General features: G+C 39.0%; 2 protein-coding genes across 15 annotated transcripts in view; both read left to right on the plus strand.

Annotated features, from left to right (window-relative positions):
* Nucleotides 1–15,491, plus strand: part of C15H7orf50 (chromosome 15 C7orf50 homolog) — a 129,567-nt gene extending 114,076 nt beyond the window's left edge. For 10 of the 11 annotated variants that reach the window (XM_048063622.2, XM_066977475.1, XM_048063628.2 and 7 more), the window contains 2 exons: nt 6,319–6,400; nt 10,864–15,491. In XM_048063622.2, coding sequence (XP_047919579.2) covers nt 6,319–6,400; nt 10,864–11,046 — 265 coding nt within the window. In that variant the 3' untranslated portion in view covers nt 11,047–15,491. Of the gene's footprint in view, nt 1–5,877; nt 5,901–6,318; nt 6,401–10,863 lie in introns of those variants that run through there. The other variant, XM_066977483.1, reaches the window with a different exon arrangement.
* Nucleotides 12,404–22,125, plus strand: part of CYP2W1 (cytochrome P450 family 2 subfamily W member 1) — a 43,785-nt gene continuing 34,063 nt past the window's right edge. For 2 of the 4 annotated variants that reach the window (XR_010825040.1, XM_048063616.2), the window contains exons 1-5: nt 13,094–13,218; nt 16,940–17,183; nt 19,538–19,633; nt 19,794–19,885; nt 21,400–21,525. The gene's annotated coding sequence lies outside the window, so the exon portion shown is untranslated. Of the gene's footprint in view, nt 12,543–13,093; nt 13,219–16,939; nt 17,184–19,537; nt 19,634–19,793; nt 19,886–21,399; nt 21,526–22,125 lie in introns of those variants that run through there. The other 2 variants (XM_013177120.3, XM_066977470.1) reach the window with 2 other exon arrangements.

The following is a 22,125-nucleotide window of genomic DNA, read 5'->3' on the forward strand; positions in this document are numbered from 1 at the left end:
GTCTCATGTTGTGTTTGAACAGTGCCTATAGTGGGGGAGGAAGGGGGTTTCTATCTTGGATGAAGCTTCAGGATGCAAACATAATATAAAATGTTACAAATAATGGCAAGTGATAAAAGTACGTATAATAAAAGATACGCTGTGATAAACATTTTATGTAGATTTAATCAAAGTTTTGCTCTAAGGCACAAAGGCTCTTCCCTTTTGCTTTATAAATACTTTTTAAGGAAGTTCTGTGACCTATGTAATTTGCTGCACAGATACAATCTGTCTTTATATTGGACATCAGGACAAAAATGAGATATTAAAAAGAAAGTTTCTTTCTTTCTTCCTGTATGTGTGATTCCTAAACTAAAAATAAAAATTAAAAATAAAGCTTTTCCTCTCCCCCCCCCCTCTTTTCACAAGTCTTTAGTCATTATGCTACGTATAAACCAGATGGACGAATATATTAAAAATTGTTTTTAAACCACAGATTGAGAAAGGGTGCCAGGATTTTCTACCAAAAATGTGGCACTGATTCTAAAATCTGTTGACAATTTTAGAGAGTTTCTTCTGGCGAAAGAGCTTTATTAGTGTCTCCTCTCTTCCAGGAAAATAAGAAAAACCTTTATCTAAGTCATAAGTTAATTAGCTTCTAAGCTATAATCGAGAGTCTCAGTAAAATATATTCATTTTCCTAGGAATGGGAGTTGGGACCTAACAGAATCATCCATAATATGAGAAAAACACAGTTTAAAATAAAGGCTATGACGCTTTCTTGCGTCTGTGCTTGAGTCCTGCCAAAGATTAGTGTGTCAAAAATTTTAATTACAGCCATTCCAGTCAAGTCTTTGAAAATCTATTTAGAATTTAAATTTCGGTTATTTTTCCCAAATGAGGAAAATCAGCACCACATGCACTTGAAATGAGGTTTCCCCTTATCTTGCATAAAATGTTGGCGCATACCGCAAGCCAGCTTTCTCGGCATGCGGAGCGTAGGGTTTCCAGAGCATCTCAAGTCCTTGTGATCACTTTCTGACAGTGCTGCTTTTGGTAATTGCAGATATACGGGTTTGGAGTTGACAGTGAAAGAAACTCAAAACCTACTTTTTTTGAAAGTAAATTTGTTTCAAATGCCCTCAGAGAATTAGAAGAAATTCTGAATACCTGTGATAAAAATAAACACCTTAACATTTCCCTTTAAATAATTGTATGTGTTATGACTGGACAGAAAATTATTATTCCTACTTCGCTATAGGCACTATAGGGCATATATAAAACTTCCACCCACATCCATATGTATTTTATATATCCATATAAAACCTCCATCCATAAAATGGCTCTTCTCCCATGAGAATGACATTTTGCCAAACTTCTGCTCCCTCCACAGTGCTTCCAGCAATTCCAAGGAGCCTCTTTGGGGAGCCAGGCTCCTGTGCTCACCCGTTGGCCACACGTAGCATTACAGTCACCCCAAAATGACCTGATAACACTATTCAGTTTCCACATTCTGCTGTATAAGGGCATTTTTCTTGCCTTAAATGTAAGTGCATGGCACGTTAAAAAGTTACCGCTATTGTATCTATTGCGTTGTGAAATACTAGAGCAAACCATTTGAGTGCCAAGTGCTGCAGCAAGACTTTAAATATCGTTAAGGGAGTTTTTTAGAGTGTGGTTGCTCTTTATTGAGGAAGCACCTGTTACGCACATTTACGGACAGGGCACTGAGGGCAGGAATTAGGCCTCTTGCACCCTTTGCGGAGTGCTTTCCCTTGGGGGGACGTTCCGGGCAGAAGGCGTGCTGGGCACTCAGTGGCATGAGTTGGAGCAGGAGATGTAGATGAGTGTAGGTGTCCTTGCATTTGCCACCCAGCAGTATTCTCCTGCCTTCTGGAGGGTTATTGGCAGGCATGTCTTTCGTTTTTGGTTTTTGAGACTTGTCTCCAACCCAGTGATCTTTCCAGTTAAATGAGTAAAACTCTCGGTTCTCATCACAGTGCTTTTCTGCACATAGGAGATTATTTAACAGTCATGACAGCTTGATAGTATTTTGTCCTGGCCAGTAGTCTAAGCAGATGCATTGTTGTCTTCCTGAATCCAATTTGTAACAATAATGTTTTTTCTTACTGTGTTTCTGGAACCAATTTGACTACTTTCCCTTCCCTTTCTCTGCTACGACATCCCAGAGAGCGCTCTGCCCTGCCTGTGACCGGTTGTCTTCTCTTTGCCTCCTTATGCTGCCAGTACTCAGAAAATGTCCTTTTTCTGTCACGGTGCTGAGAAGGGATGTGGTTAAGCATTTTAAAGGCAGATAACATCTGCAGTGAGCGGCTGGGAAGTACAGCTCAGCCATGTTTTGGAACAGATCCGTATAAGATTAATGTGTAGACTAAAGCTCATTTATGTGATAGACCAGTGAGAATCTTGGGCAGCTTTTCTACATGAGACTCTTGTGCTAAAAAAAAAAAAAAAAAAAAAAAAAAAAGAAACAAAACAGAAACCCACATGTAAAGTTCTTTGGGCCATTTCATTCATGTCCTCTGTATCTTCAATTTCAAAGCCATTTAGGAAGAGCATTTGCACAAACATAAAAGTTCTCTTTAACTGAAGTCAACCAATGTGTTTTTTCAATGAGCTAGAGCTCATAAGAAAGATTCAAACATTAACTGTGTAAAGAAGGCAATTAGTGTTTGTACAATATACTGAAAACTAGCCCTAGGCATACTGGAAAAATACATGTTTTAAACATGTATATTTTTCATCCAGTTCCGTAGTTTATATTAGATCTGGACATAGATGCTTCTAAAAGCTACCATATTAATTCAGACTGTGAAAGACATTGTAATGGTCTATAAAAAGTTGGGATTTTTACTATAATGTAGTTGGTCTTACTCTGTATATTTAATCACTCAAGGGAAAATCCTATTCTACTGCTGCAGTGTGTCAAGGAAGCTTATCTGCATATAAACAGCAAAAAGAGATCTCTCTTGAGTTACAAAGCTTTAACGTTTGTAGTTTAGAAGTTGAGCATTTCTAAAAATGCACTATTTATGTCATTCCGATAAAAAGAGATACCCCATTCTCTTTGGCACCGAGTGATACTTTCAATAGGTTTTAAAGCTGTCATAGGAATAGGAAAAAACCTGTCATAGTCACAGGAATCAGTGGAAAACTTTTGTTTTTATAACTGTGGAGGGTCTGATTGCAGGGAGCAACTACCACATTATTTGTCTTGAAGATTGTGCATCCATTATCATGAGTGTTTTGGCTACGGTTTGATAGGAAATCAGGTCAGGAGAAGGACCATTTTCCTGAGGGGGGAGAAACAGGAATCGAGACAGCCAAAGAAAGAGTTCCAGTTAGAAACTTGAGGACGTTTTCAGAAAACATGAACACATCCACGGTCTACTAAGGGAAATACAACTTTTATTTCCACACTCGTGTAGCCTTTGTTTCTCATAGGACAAGGTGCAGACCAAAAGAAATGGTTTGGGATGCTCTGGTGCTGTGATGGGCACTAATGTAGTTTCTGTGGTTGATGATTTTAAAGCATTTGTTGTTCTTATTAACTATTACGGTGTATAGAGAGAGAAACCTTTCTAGAAGACTAGCTGAAACTTTTGTTTGTTCCCACAAGAGAACCCACTAGAGTGGAAGTGGGATCTTAGGTGCAAGAGTGTAATGGTTTGCCTTAATATGTAGAAAAGAGCATATGGTTTTGGTAGGAGGCTCGTAAGGGCAATTAACCTCATAGTGCACTCATTTGTTAGTCTCAGTTGTTTATAAACTAGGTAATAAAGATATTTTAACATGGTATAGCTTTATAGGAGGTTAGTGGAGTCAGCCTGCATTTTTCAGGTTAGTACCTGTTAGTACTCAGGTGAAGGTACAAGTGACAGAAACATAAAATCAGCAGAGGATAAAATATTCGCTGTTATGTAGTATATCCAACCAGTGCATATAAGTCACAAATGTCTAATGCTTTGTATAAAGAAAGAAAAATATGTTAAAGGTTTTCATTAGAAGAGGGGCTGTTTTCACAGGATGCAGTCCCAGATCTGTCATTCAGCTTGTTCTTGTCACCTTGCAAGGATTATAACGTAAACAGTTTCCATGCTCATTTCATGTTAAAAAGACTGTTAAGCTTGCCTTCTTCATGTTGTACAAATGCACAGTGTTTCCCTATAATAGCTTCCATGCTATTGCTCAGGAGGATGAACCTTATAAAAAAAAAAAATGGGTTTCTTTCAACATCAAATACCATCGTTGTCTTTTTTTCTTTTGTTTTAAGGACTGATAGAAATTAACTCACTTCCTGCACAAGTTCCAATTTCTCTGTTAGGAACTACTGATTTGGGAAACAGAGCATGGGCACAAATAAGCCAGTGACCTGCCCCACCAAGTACCCACAGAAAGGCCCCTTTGCCTTCGTCCTGTCTGCTCGTTGCACTGCAAGTTCCGTATTCTGACAGACGTTATTTTCTACTGGGTACCCTGCTGTGAAGTCAAGGGGTGCCAAAGGTCTTTGCTTGCAGGTGTTTTGGCTTCCAGGTTGGGGGGTATGAGGATGGTATTTTTTTATTTGATTCTACAGCTTCTGACAACCTGCTTTAGGGCGGTCTTCTGCCTGTGTATTGACAGCATCCCAAAAGAGACCTCTAAATCAGTTCAAATTTGGATTTAATTTTAGTCATGTAGAATATCATATATTGTGGTTATTAATGTTTTGTCTGTCATTTTTCATCTACTGTTATTTGTGTCATTTTTACTTTGTACTTTGGCTACAGAGATTTTTATTGAGTTTAGCTAGCGATAACCCTAATGAGTTGTTGCTGGTTTTTCTTTATCCTGAATTTCTTAAGTCAATAAAACATTTGCGGGGCTGGAAGGGCAGAGGTTTCCAGACTTGCAGTCTTGTTTTTTTCTGTTTCATTGGATTGAGTGAGCAACGTTTTTGCTGGTGCATCATTCCTCGAATATGAGGACTCTTTTGCATTATTAGACTTGACAGTGTTTAAACAATACTAATTCTCATATCCAGCTGGCTTTTCAATTGATTTCTGTGCTCTCTGTTGCTGCGTAAAACAAGCTGGAACATTAAAGACGTCTTACATGCTACCCTCTGGAGACTTGTCTTCCTTTTAGAGAAAAATCAAATAAGTATAAAATTTGCTGGGTTTTCTCCTCTTGTTTTCTGCTGTATCTTTAAATGATGCGTCAGTGTATTGACAAATTTTATAAGAGTTAAGATGCTAATTTAAAAATTGTACATTTAAAAAGCCGTATTAATTTTATAGTGAGATTTGCTAGATTGCTCATTTGTTTACAGAACTAAGCATGTGTCTTTCTTCGTCGAAAACAAAATATACTACCTTTAAAATTATGTTTAAGATCTACATAAAATTGCCATTTTAACCCAGCTAAAATCTTGAATATTTAAAATTTGATTGCTAGACAGCCAAAAGAACATTGACAGATGTTAGTCATTTGTTTTGCACGTTCACTTTTCACAGTGTCGAAGCAGCCTGCTGTTTTGAGCTAAATACTGAAATCAGAATTCCCGGGGAGAGCAAGGGGTAAAGCATTTTCTGTCCCGTAAACGTCAACGTTGAAGTCACACCTTTCAGCAAATCAAAGCCTTAAAACATATGCTTCTGAAAAATGAATTTGCTCTGCTCTGTAGCAGTCCGTAGCTCATGTGGGACGAGGGAAGCTGTGCCGAGCTCTGCTGCTATTTCCTGTGTCCCAAAGCGTGCTTCAACCACTGCGACCAGGGGACGCGGTGACTTCTGCCATGACTCTGCTTCCAGTTCTTTAGGGGCCGCTTAATTTCACATGAATGTAAGCTAATTGGGAAATGCTAAATATTTGAAGCCCAAACTTGGCTCCTTGTCCACAAGTCCTCCCCAGACGCTCAGGTAGGCCAGCAGCTGGTGAGGATGGCAGGGTACGGGTTTGGGGCTGCCACTTCTCCTGGGTCAGATGAGGGCAACGGCCTCTCGTAACTGCCTGCTCACAGGGGAGGAGCGGGGCCTGGTTCGTAATGTCAAGGAATCAGTGCTTTCTGATGAAAATACTTAACATTCTTGGCCAGGATCTCTTCTATGATCTCCTCGCTTTTTGCACAAAAGCCATGTAGCCTTCCCTCATATTCTTTCTCGCCTCTTGAGCAAAACATTTGCTGATATCTGTTTAACACAGTGTTGTGAAACTCCATGTGGTGCATGCAAAGTTACTTGGGGTCATTATAAGAAATGCTTTATGAATAATAGATATTTTGATCACACAGTAGTTCATTCAAGCTTTTTGTTTTGTTTTGTTTTTAATTTTCCACAGCTGGTCTAAAAATCCAGAAGAATGGAAGTTTCAAAAAACAAGACAAACCTGGCTTCTCTTGCACATGTATGATAAAGAGAAGGTTTGTATTAACAGTAGGTTTTCATAATCATAATGTTATATTGTTTAATAAATTAATTGTAGTTACTGTTTGTTAATAAAAAGTTACTAGCATTAACAATGCACTTTTCTAATAATTTTAAATAATTAATAAATCAATTACTATGTTTTTAACTAAAATGCTTAACCATTTTAATTGCTTGTAATTTATGTTTCTATTTTGGAGGTGATCATTCTTCTGTGTATCCTAGACTTTTACACTTGATGCATGTGAAACTGAAAGGATTGACATTTTATATAAACCTGAAGCTATTCCCTGAAGTGGGAATATATTTGAACTGAGTCCTTTATTTGAATTTCCGAACATGGAACCCAATGCTGTAAGCTACGGTTCTTGTATTGCTTCAGTTATCTCCGGCTCCACGAAAGATGTACAGACATATTGCCAAAATGTTAAAATAGCTTTCTCATTAAAATATGAGTGAAACCTTATGTTGATTGTAAAAAGCATAAAGTATAACCAGAAGCTAGGCTTGCATCATCACTGAAATTCATTCATTTCATAACTTACAAAACAACCTAGATTTAATTTCCAACAAGCATCTGACCATTGTAGTACTGAACAGAGGATTTCAGATCATTAATTTTGTTGTGCAATAGAGCAAATATCTAGCTGTTTGCACAGTGGCTTAGTTATTGATTCATTTAGTTGACATTCACTCAGGTTTTGCTGACTTTTTGTGTGCACTTGGACATTTAAGCATAACAATCTTCCTGACCCAGATTACTCTGCAGCTCTTAAGCCAACCACCTGACATAGGGTGTTACCTTTACGATTAAAAGTACTTTTAGAGAACCATATAATTAAAACCAGAATTTCATGAAAGCAAAAATGTTCACACAGTGTAATACTTTAAAAAGATTAGTTGCAGAATACAAATTTGTTAGTAGGTATCTAGGTTGTTTGCACTGTCTTTTATTCTTAAGTGTCTCCCTTAAAAGTCTTTATCAACCTTTTGAAATCGATGTGTGCTCTTTAAAGCTACCTAGAAATTGTTTTACAGGCAGAATGATGTTTTTGCTTTTTTACCTGTTTACTTTGGGATTTGTTTTGAAATATACTGGGAAATAATTAACTACGAGTAGAATTTTTTTTCCTATATCAAAATACAGCTTTACTCCGTATTTCTCAACATTGAAATGAAAGCTTCCTTTTGTAGTGTTTTCTTTTAATCTGATGAAAGCATAATGATTTATTTATATTCACATATTTTGTACTGTTTAGTAATAGGAGATGCATTGAATATGAACTTTAGATAATGCTTAACATCTGCATTCAGATTCAGTAAAGTTAGCAGAACTGCTCGAGTGCTTATAATCAAACATGTGATGAAGCCTTTTTCTTCATCAAGACCGGGGAGGGCAGACCAGCTTCTTTTGAATATGTTTTTATACCCAAATCCAGCTTCCTGTCCATTACAGAATAAAATCTGTTGGATATCCAAGCATGACTAAAATACAAAAGGAGACATGAGTTTCCTTCCTTCCTAAGCCACATCTTTGATCTCTTGGTGTCACTTGTATGCCTACTGAAAAGCCATGCCAAGAGGTAAATTAAGCTTCCTGTACTGATGCTCTTCTTTCTGTAGGAAATAAGTTGAGGTTTTGTAGTCATTTACAATGTGAATTTATTTTTTAAGTCCCTTTAACATCCATCTGCTGGTTGGCTGACAGCTTCAAAGCCCAGCCTGTATACCTATGGTGTGCATACTTCTTCAGGATCCTGTACAAAATAAACACTGCTTCCTCTGTTGATCTTTGTCATTTGGCACAGCACTTTTAGAAAGTAACTACACAGATTGTCTTCAGCTTCTGGACTGCAAGTCCCTGGGGGGGTTCTGAAGTTTCCTCAGAAGGTAACAGAAAAGCCAGCTTGGTGTCAGCAAGCTGATGCTCACTGCGCAGATATCCGTATTTGCCTTGCAGAATAGGTGGGCACCTGCAAGTCTGAAAAGTCTGAAAACTCTTGAGTTACATAGGGTAATCTGAAAGCAATACCTGTTCTTTTCCTGCTGTTTTTTCATAGTGTTTCCCTTCTTTTCATGATGTCTTATAGTTCCTGAGCATTCAGGAGCTGACAGTAATTATTTCACTTGGAGATGTTTCCATGTTAGCCAGATCCAATGCATATTAATTACAGCAGAGGCAAGGTTGGTTGAGAAAAAGAAGCAAGAAAAAGGGCAAAATGCTGTAAAACAACCATAATAATAATAAAAAAATCCCACTTGCCATCACTTCCACTTGCCAGAGCCATAGTGAGAGATCTTAGTATCCAATTACACGCCTCCCCAAAAGCTGATCTTAGAGACGGACTGTGTTTCTTTTTGTAAAACCTCACCAAGAGTCCCTGAAATTGCATATTTTTTTCTACTGTATTTTAAGAATTAAGATGTTGATTCAACTAACTTTTTGCTGTCTTTTTGTTGTTGTTGTTCCTGTTGTCCAGTCCTTGCTATGACCCTATTGTATAAGTTAGGAGGAAAAAATATTATCTCGTCTACATGTTCCTGTATTGAAATCTCTTGCTGAAAAAATAAAACAACAAATAACTGTTACAGAAAAAAAAAAACAAAACACCACAGACTTTTTGAGCACTTGTGTGCTTATGCCTAGGGCCAAATGCTTTATAGACCTCAGGCAGGCACACGTCTGTCTGCACGCTTAGTGTTTGGAAGTTTAGAGTAGGCTTTTAATTCCCCCTTTAAGCACTTTGCTTAAATGATATAATAATAACTGTAATTCCACGCAGTGAAGTATGACTGTACCACAAGGCCTGAGAACAAGAGGCATAAATTATGTAGATAATTTGGCTAAGGTTTGAAATCTAGAAATGTTGCTGAGCTTTAAAAACCCGACGCTGAGTATCTGCATTAAAGGAGCACTGTCGTGCTGAAATCGTTTGCATCTGAACATTTTTGTCTGTTAGCAGCACATTTTTACTGTGTGTAAAAATGCTTTCAAAAATGTAGACTTTTTTCATTATTTTTCAATGTTTTGGATTCATATATTATAGCAACACTTCGTATATCATCAATTTCAGTGTTAGTCACTCTAAAATTAATATTTTTTTGTATCTGAGTTGTTTCTTTAACATAGGAGTGTTTGTGTGAAGAATTTAAAGGTTTTCCATAGTGTATAAGTTATGAGGCTGGATGTAGACTTTAGTTTTGATTTACTACTCTGTTGTATCTCTGATTGATTAAGGCAGAGCTGGAATATTTTCTTCCTCTTCTTTGAGAGTGATAGAAGTTTTAGCGATCAAAGTTACGCTGCCAAATGGCGATGGAGAAATAAGTTGTAAATTAAGTATCTGTTGAAGCTCCGTCTTCTCTGAAATGTTGATACTTTGCAGAATTGAAACAGCCCTCGCACAATTAGTCTCCAATCCTTTAAATACTTACGTATGTTTAACTTTACTCATGTTGAGCGTGCCTTTTAAAGTTATATGTGTAAAGTTAAACATAAAGAAAAATATTTGTGGGATTAGGTCATTTTAACATCTGATTCACAGCTAAAATATTCTCTTATTGGCTGCAACTTGTTCCACAGATACACAACATAAAGTTAAGATATGCTTCAGTGTAGGTCTGTTCACCTAATACTTTGAAAATGCATTGGTTTGAAATACTGAATAAATCATTGAAAAGTCTTTGCGAGGCTATTGCCAAGATTATTTAATGTAGTTGTATGTTGTACCAGATAAGCTAAAATTTAATCTATTGCTAGTTAATTAGAAAGGAAGTAAAATGGGGGTAATGGAACTGTAGATGACTAAACTGCTTTTGATGTTAGACATATTAAAAGAGCCTATCAGTTTCAGTCAGCGTGATTTAAAAATTATTTCCATATGTCTGAATTCAATTTGTTTTTCAAATTAAATTCTATTCCTTTGTATAAGCATTCTGTCAAAGTCACAATCTGTTGTTTGCTGGTGGGTGGTATCTCATCTTAGCAAACAAATAATTTTGGCTGGGGGTGAGGATACTTCCAGCAAAATTTTTTCCTCAGACATGTGCATGCAGTTCTCCCTGGGTTTGGTAAGGTTTGCATGCACGTTTCCAAAGCTAGGATTTGGCTAGTGCATTTTTTTCCTTCCAACAGGCCTCACAGGCTGGAGCGCTCTCTCAGGCAGTGCTTGCATTTGCTGATCAGCATTTCCACATCTGCTTAGCATTTCCCCTCAGATGCTTTGCCCATCTGAGCACATGACAGCTCTCTCACCATGGTCCATCCCTCCCGGCAATTCCAACACTGGCAAGAAATGCTTCCATTAGGAGTGGGCATTGGCAAATGCAAAAGCCTGTGCAATTCTCCTAATTATCTTTCAGGTGATGGTTTGACATGACTGTGAATGAACATTGAGAGAGAAAAAAGTAAAGCAAAAATTTTTTAATTCCTTCTTTGTTTGTTTTCTTTTCTTTAAAGGTTCCAGATGAGTATTTCACCATTTTACTGGATTATCTGCAGGGACTTCGAGGCAGCGCACGAGACACAACTGTGCAGAAAGCTGAAGCTCTTATGAAGGAGTTGGATGGGTCGGATGCAGAAGACCCAAGCGTGGTGGAGAAGAGCGAGCGAATACGACAAGTTCTGCAGCTGCTGTCCTGAGAGTGTTTTTGTGTCTTGATGGTTGTCTGGTGGAGAGAAGGGTAGAATGTAATACACAGATACTACAAATCAGTTGTAAAGACATATTTTGATAATGAATCTTTATGCTAAATTTTCATATTTTGCACTTGTGTTTTCCAACTGCAATTATTTATCATGTTTTGAGGTGATGAAATCAAAACAGAACACCGTATTTGATCCACAGACATGCTGTTTTGATTAAAAGTAATCTTCCTGCACATCTTTAGAAAAATAAACCTCTCTTTCTTGTTAGTTTTTCTCCACTTCCCCATGTAATTAATGTTAAATAAGAGGAGCTTTGCAGTTCTTAATAAGAAGAGCAAAGCAACCAACAAAAAGCCTGGAGGTTCTTTTACAATGGCAGCTTTTAAAATTAACGTACAGTACAGTGCCTGCTCAGCCAGCTGTAATCTATCACTTTCAGCTTTAGAAGTATGTCATTTGGATTTGGGAAAGATCATTTTCAGTCTGTTGAGCACGGGTTGTATAACACAGTTGCTTATTAGTACTTCACGCAGTGATCTGGAGATACCATCAGCTTTGTTAGTTTTCCTTGTATATTTTAAAGGTTTCAAATGCTTTATGGCAATTGTTTAGATATTCAGATAATGTGCAGATGGGGACAGATCAAATCCTTCGACCACATGTAGTGAAATCATCTGATTGTACATAAACTTATGCTAAGATGAGAAGTGCCATGCTGCAACTTTTTGTGTATAGCCTGCCAATGTTACATTTTTTATCTTTCTCTTGTAATTGGCATCCAAAAGAGTTAATTTGTGTTCATTTGCTTTGACACAGGACATTTGTCTCCTATGAATATGCTGAAAATGAGGCTTTCAAGTAAAAAACAAGGACATTAATTACTCAAAAGTTGGATGATTGGCTTATTTAATAACACTTGTGTTCAGCCAGTGTTCTTGACCCGATTCTTTAATCTTTCTGCAAACGTTGTTCCTACTTTATTATTAACAACAGTATGAAATGTATGGTATTTTGGAAGAGTAGCTGTCTTTGGGAATTACTGCTTTAATTTGGGTGGGTGAAGGAGGGGAGAATCTATGGATATGCTGGCCTAATTTTTCAATAAGCGTTTGAGTGGATTTGACAGCCCTCACAGTCATGGATTACTACAAATCTTTAAAGTAAGAAATTTATTACTAGTAACAAATAACTTATGCTTTCTGACTTATTAAAGATGATGTTTTCAGCCAAAAAAGACTAGAGATCAGCATGCCCTGCTTTAACACAATAATTGCAATGGAGTTAACACAACGGTGAGCAGACTGCAGCAGAAGTGACCAGCCTCTGTCGAGCTGCTGATGGCTCAAAAGCATTTCAGGACGACAGCTGGATGTGGGCTGTGGAGCTAGCTCCTTTGGAGGATGCATGCAGTGTCAAAGCAGGGATTTCCGAAGGGCTAGAAGAAAGGATGGCACAGGTACAATGCAGGAGGAAGGAAGACATGCAGACAGGTATGAGAGAAGATCACAGATGAGTTGATGTTCTCAGTGAAGAGTAAGCTTGGGCAAATGAGGGGAGAAATGGCAGAAGTATAAGACAGAAATGCAGGTTTTCACAGAGTTGAGTGAGCTCACATGCAGCACCACCCTAATATTGTAGCTGTCAATTTAAATGATCTTGTTTCTTCCCATGTCCCCTTTGCTTTCTCTTTTTCTACCACTGATAAGGTCACGAGCGGGAAAGATCTTTCTGAGTCCCAAGGCTATATAAAGCTGAGCTTCCAGTGCAAAAGTCAGTGAAAAGGGTCTGTAATAAAGGGAAGTGATACTGACATTAAGTGAACTGGTACAAGATCTTTGGATCTTCTGTTTTATGCCTGAGAATATGCAGCTGAGAAAACCTGTTGTTAGTAGAAGCAGAAGCTGATGCTTTTTTCTCTCCATGAGAAAGAAAGATGAATTTCTAAGGGATGAAGTTTTCGAAGTGTCTTCTTGTGATTTTATGATTGCATTTTAGGTGTCAGAGAAGACTGTGTGTTCTGCCTTAGATATTTGAGAATCACAGCTTTTGATTTTTCTATTACACAAAAACGTGCGTCCTCATTGTGCACTTCTTATACCTTGTAGCTTAAAAGCACAGCACACTGCAAGCATATTCTGGAAAAGACTTGTAAAAAGGATTGCAAAGGTAAGGCCCAGGTGAACAGATGTGAACCTTTTATCAGTATGATAGATCTAGCAAGATTTGCCTTCCTTGAACCTTTGTTCTGGCTATATGCAAATGCCATCAAGATTAAGAATGTCCTATTTCTTTTTACATCAATTATTATTAAAAGCATGTAGGGCCTGCCAGTCTGGAGTCCATGTGAAAAATAACATGGGGAATAGAGCAGCTAGAGCCTCTTGGCAGTGCGGTCTCTGCTCTCTTCTCCATCTCAGTTCCAACTTTCACTTCAGTGCTACCAGTTACTGGGTGAAGGGCATGGTCTTTGGCTTTCACTTCTTACAGTTACGGGAAGTTCAGAAACTAACAAATAAGGTGTCTGTTGTTCTGGTGGTGTTTGGTAGAGAAAGCAATGTATCTGCCACGTGACTCTTCGTGTGTGGTACTGCTCAAAGGCCAGCAGTGTCTGGAAACAGGTTAAAAGGCTTGTGGAGCTTCTGCTTTGTGTTGTTACTCTACATGACATGGACTTTAAAGCTCAGTTGGAAATATTGTAAATAAATTCTTATACTTGCTGTTGTAGTGTAAATAGGAAGGGACACTTCACTTGAAATGGTATTTCACTTTTTTACTTTTCCCCTTTTCTTAAATCTTAAACTAGTAGGCAAACAATTAACCTTCCAAACACCCATGAAATACAAAAACAAACACATTTTTGGGAGGTATGTGTTGTTAGGCCCATTTAAAAGATGAGATTGTGAGGACCTTACCCAACACGGTGTGCAAATTCAATAGCATCTGTGGCAATCAAATTCTGTCTCTTCAATATGTGAGCCACCAGGCCAGCTTCTGCTTCCTACTCAGCTTGGGATTTGAATCTAGAAATTTGGATTGTATAATGAATAAATTTAGTAGGATTTCCTTCGTGATGTAGTTTAATTTATATATTTTAAATTATTAAATGTATAATATCACCATTGAATTCCTGAACCTGGTCAAAGCTGTGCAGGAAGTGACAATTTGTCACTTCATTCATTTTATTCTGTCATTTAATCACCTAGAATTTTCCAATTTTAACATTAGTTGTAGCTTAGCCAATCGTATGGATACAGATAGGACAAAATGGTGTCTGGATTTCCATTTAAATGTCTGCTGTGTTAATAAAACTTGAATCCAAGGCTAGAAATAACAGTGTACAGTCTGACAAATTACATCTTCATCTGCCTAGTCTAATTGTCTTCTAGTTGGGCTAATCTGTGTTGTGTAGCTCCAACTAGAAGAATTCCTATCTTAAGAGAATGCTGAAGTCAGGGCTTCTAGGCAAAATAAAGGAACATTAATTACTCAAAATTGCTTAAAGCTGGAACTGTGCCTCTAATGACAGTACTAATTACTCAAAATCTGACAATGTAAAAAGTTCCCTTTAATTTGGCTGATCCTTGCCATGGATTGTATATCTTCTTGGCTCTCCAATGTCTGCCCACAATTTTAATTTGTTATCACCATTGTAAAATTACTGAGTAAATGAATTGTCTCTTCTTGTTTGGAAAGGATAGATCATAGCTGTTGAATGTGTAGTTTATTTCCATATTTTGTCCCCGTGGATAATAGCTCTGCTGTATTTTTGTTAATTTTAAAGCAACGTGACTCTTTTCTCATCTCCTACCATTGCAGGTAGCTTAGAAATGCACTTCTTTGGTTCGGATTTGAAAGCTCTTGTTTGGTTGTTCGTTTGTTTGTTGGTGTGGTTTTTTTTTTCTTTTTTGCTGGGGGGGGGGGTGTTTTTTGTTTGTTTGTTTTGTCACTTTCTTTAACTTATCCACTGAGTCAGAGTCATAAAAAGCAATAATACGAGATTTAAGTTGCGAAGTCAGCACTCAGAAAATTAGAAAACACAAGAATGGAAATTGTCTATGTAATTTTCATTTTACTCCTTCATGCATATGTAATATGGTGCACCAGTACTGTATTTTCCATTACATATAACTGATAAATCATTTATTCAGTGTTTTCCTAGCAATTCTGCTGCTATTCTTATTTTCAAAATTTAGTTCTACAAAGTCGTATTAAAGCTAGAGAAGTCACTTTGCTGTGTGGATTTGATCCTGCAGAGAAGGAATTAGTAGGAACTTTCCTATTCATTTCACTAGGTGTAGCAGCTAGTTGCAGAATTTTCATCACAAGCATTCCCTTTAAAACGTTTTAATATTTTAATTCATTTACAGTCAAAATACTGAATTGATGTTACTTAATTTAAACCCAGTTTTTGTTGACATAAAACTTTCCAGTGGCTTATTCTCGTTTAGTCTTTGGTCTCCTTTCATGTCTTCCTTTCTGTATGGCTGAATGAGCTAGTTATTTCTGCCTCTGCAAATAGGAGTATTAGTTGTTTACAGTGATTCCAGTCATACAAGGACACAATTAAATGTCCTTGCCTTTGCAGCACAAGCTTCTTTTAGCAGTGATTTATAATTACATTCTATTTTAATTTCTTCATAGGAACTTACATAGTCAACAACTTAATATGGTCAAAAATAATTGTTTTTTAAATTATGTTTTTTTCCTGCAGTGAGCGGGAACTACCGAACTAAATAAAACTAATGAATAAGTGAAGGGGGAAGGGCAAAGCAAAAGAGTGGTTTATCTTCCTTTGTCAAAACAAAGCTGAATAAGAAGCTTGTGCTACTAGGAAGGTTTGGCTGATGTTACAGACACGGAGGGAGGGGAGGGACCTTAGGATAAAAACAGAAGAGCAGTCATACAGTTGCTCTTACTGATTTTTCTTTTTTTCCTGCATACAGAAAATTTTTGGCATTCCCCAACAAAACCCACAAACACACCTACGTCAAAAATTTAAATAGGTTTTGAAATCAAATACTTGAAGGTCAAGAAATGCCACATGTATATAAATGGCCAGAAGAATTCTAATTCTACCTCTCCGGGCTTCAACCTGGAGACTGAATGAAAGGGGATTGTGTTAGAAAGAAACAAGCAAAAAACCCCAAAGTATGTGAGCGCATAGTTGAAGATTGTTACCAATCATGCTTCCATGCACAGTGAGGAGGACTTACATTTCCTATTCATTTTAGTTATTTGGATTTTTTAAGAAGGTTTGTTGATAATTGAAGTATCACATAGCTTTTCTGTTACAACTGACATCTGTTTTCTTCATGGTCCCATTGTATTTATAAAACCATAAGCCTTGGGACACAGGGTCTGTCACTCTCATTTGCTTATAAATAGTTAGGGCTAGCTGTGGCCCTGTGAAAATAATCATTTGTTGTTGAGCTCCTGTGGACCCAAAGAAGGATGTTGAAAGCACGTGTTTCCCTGTACTCTTCTAGAGATATAACAGACTTTGGCAGCATCCTTTGTATCAGCCAGGCCTTCTTAAGCTCCATGAAATTGCCCAAATGTGGTACAGCGATGCTGTGTAGGAATTTGCCAGGCGACCCATGGCCTTTATCTGTGGAGCACTTTGAGACGTGAGGCTGCAGGGTCTCAGCACCCAGCGCAATGCCTTCCTTGGCCTTGCCGCACATTTTCGGTCTTGGGCTGTTGAGACTTGCAACCATTGTATTTGTCTACTCCTTTGTGAGCTTAATTTGACTAAACAAACTGGTTTACAAGTTCTTTTGGCATACTGAAAGCTTGAGCTGCAGCCATGGTTTCTCTCTGGTATCATAGATACGTGTAAATAGACTTTATGGATTTTACAGCTAGTGCTCTTTATGCTCTTTATTAGAAGCAGAAGCTCTCGCAGGATCCTGGAAATGACTGACCAGCGCCCTGATTTACCTTGTTAAACAAGATGGGTATTTCCATGAGCTGTCACAAATGCATGCCAGCAGATAGACAGGACTGCAGCGAGCCAAGAAACCAAGTATGGGCATCGAGCATACCAGAGGGCAAGAGTGACACTCAGGAATGTAACCTCCTGAAGTTCCCTGGTTAAGGCAAGATGCCACCTGGCACGACTCCTGGCTGCTGTAAGTTTAAAAATAACAAATAGCATCCCTATTACATAAGGAAATCTTTTGTCCATGTTTAATGGGGCAATTTGATAGGAGAGAAAGAATAAACATGTAGCTTCTCTGAACTCTTACTTGTGGTTACTGCTCAGGGCCAAAACAACTGAAAATACCACAGCTGATTGTAAGCAGGCACCCGCACACAAACTGCTGGCGTTGAGCAGATGAAATCGGTGAGAAATTCCAGTGTCTGAGCCTGCTCATCAGCGGCATCCCCCCAGTTCACCGCCCTGGTGCCAGCTCAGCCCCAGGAAGGACTTCAGAGCCTTTAGTGCTGATGGTGTTACTAGAGCATAAATACCTCCGAAGTGTGTGCATAGCCAAAGCAGCCTGTAAGTCTCTGGATGGCCTCAGTGCCTTGCTTGTGTCCTGCTCCTTATCACCATCAAATAGATAATGAAGAAGCTGCTGAAGGTATTGTGGATGAAACTGAAACTTGCCCCAGTGGTATAAGCTCATTTCACCCCAGGCCAGGTCAGTACGGCTGTTATGTGATAACCCTTACCAACATTTTTGGGAAGCTTCCCAGGCCTGTTGTTAGCAGATGATCCTCACACTTCCCTCCTAGATCCTCGGGCCTACCCACACCCTCTGTCCTCCCAGAACCGGTTGCTTCCACCACCCATCTTTTTGTGACAAAGTGCTTTCTGGTGCTCCTCACTTAAGTTAGGAGTGCAGAAGGCATTTGAGATGTAAAGGTCTCAAGATATCCTATCCCATAAGGACTGAATTATCCTTGTTTGTAAAAGGTGATGCTGTCTGATCCTCATCCCGGGCTGTGCTGACTGTTAGAGGTCCTGGAGGATGTCAGAGGTTATTCAAGCACTTCTAAAACTGTGCTGGATGGCAAAAAAGCCTGACCCTGCATGGAGCCTCCTCCCTGTCCCTGTGGTGTGGTGGGCTCCTTGTACAGCTCATGCAGGGCACACCCCTCCATCACAACAACCTCAGCATGTTGTTGGGTATTTTTATTGTTACAAAGAAGAAAAACTTTTAAGTAGTTTTTATTTCCAGTGGTTTCAGTATGCTGTCTAATCTCAAAGAAGGAAAACCTGACGTGGGCAGATGGTTGCATTATGGATATGGCACAAGTGCCCTCCTTTTCTTCCTGTACAAGCTCCTAAGCAGGTTACAGCTTACTTCAACTGGTGGGTGGAAATGTTCGACTGACTTAATTAGCAAAGAAGATGAGGAGGAAAATGGTTTGTCAAAGTTAGAAAATACAGAAGTTAGCTTTTATTTCCAAACAGGATGGATATTTTCCAAACAGGCCGGATTTCCTCTCGTCCTCTTTAGGGCAAGATGAAATGGCCTCAGGCTGCGCCAGGGGAGTTTTAGGGTGGATACTAGGAAAAACTTCTTCACAGAACGGGTTGTGAGGCATTGGATCAGGCTGCCCAGGGACGTGGTTGAGTCACCATCCCTGCAGGTATTCAAAAGATGTGTAGATGTGATGTCTAGGGACATGGCGTGGTGCTAGGTTAACGGTTGGACTTGATGATCTTAGAGGTCTTTTCCAACCTAAAGGATTATGTGATTCTATGATATAGATATTTGGGGTCTGAGTCTGTGATATTGAAATAAAACTCCTTCAAAAACGATCACCTGTGCAGCACTTTGGCATGAGATAACTCTTTGTGCTTTATTATATCATATTTTCTTTTGCACAGCCAAAGCTGCAGACTGCAGAGCACAGTCTGCGTGAGGAAAACCACAGCAAACTTGCCAATTGTTTCCAGAGATTGGTTCAAACTTAGAAAATATTCATTGGCGCTCTCAAATAAAATCAGGGGGTTCCCCCTTTGTTTTCTGAATCCCTTTTTATATTATTTCAGCTGTCTTTGGACAAAGAAAGGGAAAAAAAAATAACCACAGGGAGATCAGGAATACATCTTTGACATTGTTTAATAAGAAAATAGTGACTTTTGTTGGATTATTCAGTTAATGTGGAGCAGGCAGTCTCAGTCTTTGTTGGCTTTTTGTGTGTGTGTGTGTCCCAGTGGAAGACAAAAACATGGCAGGTGAGTGTGGGTTTGTGTTGTTCCCAACACAAGTGGTATAGATGGTTGCTTCTCCAAGAGAAGAATGAAGGGAATGTGACCAATGCAGTCCTTCTGCAAAAAGCACAGCTTGTGTGTGCACTTTTCTGCTCCGCCTGTGCTGATGCTCCCCTTTCTGTTAACAGAACGGCGTTTCACTCAGCAGAGTGGATCAGTCAGCCTTTATTTGCATCACTGCTCTGGCAGTGGGGCTTGTATACCTTGTAAAACTGCTTTAATAGTCAAATTAAACTTTTGACCTGCTATATACAGCTACAAGCCACCGGTGTTTCGAGCTCTGCAAAGGAATGCTTCAGAGGATGCTCTGCGGACCCCGGCAGCAGTCCCGGTGTGGGCAGCTGAGCTCAGGTAATGGAGAACACAACCTTGTGCTTCAAACACATTAAACAGGAAGCAAACTTCACTGTAACATTAAACTGTGTGAATGATGATTGAAAATGGCAACTGCAGCATGCGTGCCTTGATGTTATAGAAATTGCTGATGCCCGGTTCGTTGTATATTTTTTAGAGAGATGAAAGATATTTGCAGTTCAGCCAGTGTCAGGAAGATTATCATCAGTCCTGTGGAACATTTTGCTGCAGAGATTTGAAAATGACAAGGTACCATGTCGTGCTGCTGCAGCCATACAGATTAAAAAGCGCTGTAACTTTTCAGTTTGTTTGTTTTTTTTTCATATTTGAAAATGATAAAATAATTGTCTCAGAGGAAGGAAAACAGATGTCTCAGCTGGCTTATCTAGAAAACACTACCATTTCTCTTAGGCACGACCTTTACCCAGGTCATCTTATCTTTCTTGCAACTCAGCTAGATCATTATAATGGGCACCAACTTGACATTCTCTTGAAATGGATTCAAAATCCTGCCCAAGCCATTTTGTGGATAGAAGAAAGTAAAATGCCTGTAGTCCTGTTCTGATTGTCAGGTTGCTCAGGCTATAATTCAGGTCATTAGGCTTAGTATATAAAGCCCCTCGTAATCCAAGTCTTAAGAATCTGAAAGGTCACTTGTGGTCCAGTAATCCTGAATAGTAAATGTGAAGAGTGAGTGGTGACTGTTTTGATCCTAAACCACCTCTTAAAATAAATGCTGGTCTCTGCCCCAAAAGCATATGCATGTTATTTCAGAATGGTCCAAGACGCCTTGTAAAGAATAAGCAGCTTGACTGTCAAGCAGTATCTTTGCAGAGCTGCCCAGAAATGGTGTTTGGTAACTGGCAGTGCAGGATGGTGGCATGGAAGGAGCCCTGGGGTAGTTCTGGAGGACAAAAGGACAAGTGGCAAGCAGGCAGAGCTCTGGGACATGGGCATGGACTGATGTGTAATTTACAGGTTGATTTCATGTGGTATTGCAATTAGGGAGCCCAGTCCTTCACCTAGCTCCTTAGCATCTCCTCAGAAAGATGACAGAGGGCTAAAGGAATGGACAACTGGGAATGCTGGGCCATTTATGGGACCACTTGTCATGCTCCCCGGCCCCATACCCAACACTCCTTTTCAGCCACGTTTTTGTGCTGAGTGTGGTTAGAAGCCTGCTGGGAGGAGGGCTGAGTGACTTGGTTTTCCCTATTTAATAAAGCCTTGCCATTCAATTTATTCAGTATTTGGAGTGAGTTCATCTTCATATTGTATTTATTCAGTGATAGTCTGGATATGGTTATTTTTGTGCCCTAAAGGGCCTACTTTTCTATTACATATTAATATATAACTTATATTAACAGTAAGGCATGGTGCATGCATAAAGGGGCACTGAATAGCTAGACTGTACTGAAATACCTGTGACCCCTTGGCCTTTCCATATAAAATGATTATTAGTACTTTGTCCTTGCCATGTTTCATCAGAGGATCCTGCCACACAACACATAGCTGGGGAGGTCTGATCATCCCTTTATTACAGAAGGGAAAAGCGGAGGGAAAGAGATTAAAAGATTTGCCAGCAACACAGAGCAATCAGTGGCTGTGCTGAAAATAGAAACCATGCTCCTGGTTTCCATTCCCCAAACCTGGCCTCTAGACAACACCGCTATATTAAAAATGTAAATGCAAATATAGAAAAATATTTCCTTTTTCAAACCTTCCCCGCTAACGTTTTGTCCTTTTGACTCCGTGCTTCTCAGGATAAGCTGGTACCTGGCACTCGGATCAAAGGGTCAGCAACCAGATGGGCTGCGCATACTGAATATAGCCGAGGAAACTGGACAGAACCACCAAAACCTCAGTGACCAAACAGCTCATGGCCAAAGGTGGGAGGAGGCTTAAGTCTATTTTGAGACAGAAAAGTATTCAGTAGCTGCAGGCTACTATTCAAAATACTTTGATTACTGTATTTAAGGAAGACAAAAGTGATGCTGTTGTGATACCCAGTCAATCGACCTTTGTATTTTAGAAAATATTCTCTCTTACAGTGTACCGCAGATATGAAGCTAGCATTTTAAGAACATGCTGGCGTTTTAACTATTAGGTATTAAATTTGCAGTTGATGAGTAAATCAAACACGACTGAGGTTGGAAATACGTAACCAGAATGGAGAAGTGAACTGAGTTGCACTGAAGAGCTGCACAGCTGCGGGACCTCTTGCTCTTCAACCCAGAGATGCTGGCAATACCATTAATGGTCTCATTCCTTTGGGTTTGTCCCAGCCTTATTTTTGTTCCCATATTGTTCCTCTATGCTGTAAACAGGCGTGATGATCAAAAAATAAAAATAGCATGTGGATGCAACCCAACCAAACAGCCACAGTAAACTTCATGGGAGAAGCTGAATTTAGAAATGCAGCACTGAGTCATGCCAAATAGAGTCCAAGTTAAATGCTTTTTTAAGAAGCAATTAGAAAACAGTCTCCT

The sequence above is a fragment of the Anser cygnoides genome, chromosome 15 (genome assembly GCF_040182565.1).
Source record: "Anser cygnoides isolate HZ-2024a breed goose chromosome 15, Taihu_goose_T2T_genome, whole genome shotgun sequence".
In the NCBI taxonomy this organism is placed as follows: domain Eukaryota; kingdom Metazoa; phylum Chordata; class Aves; order Anseriformes; family Anatidae; genus Anser; species Anser cygnoides.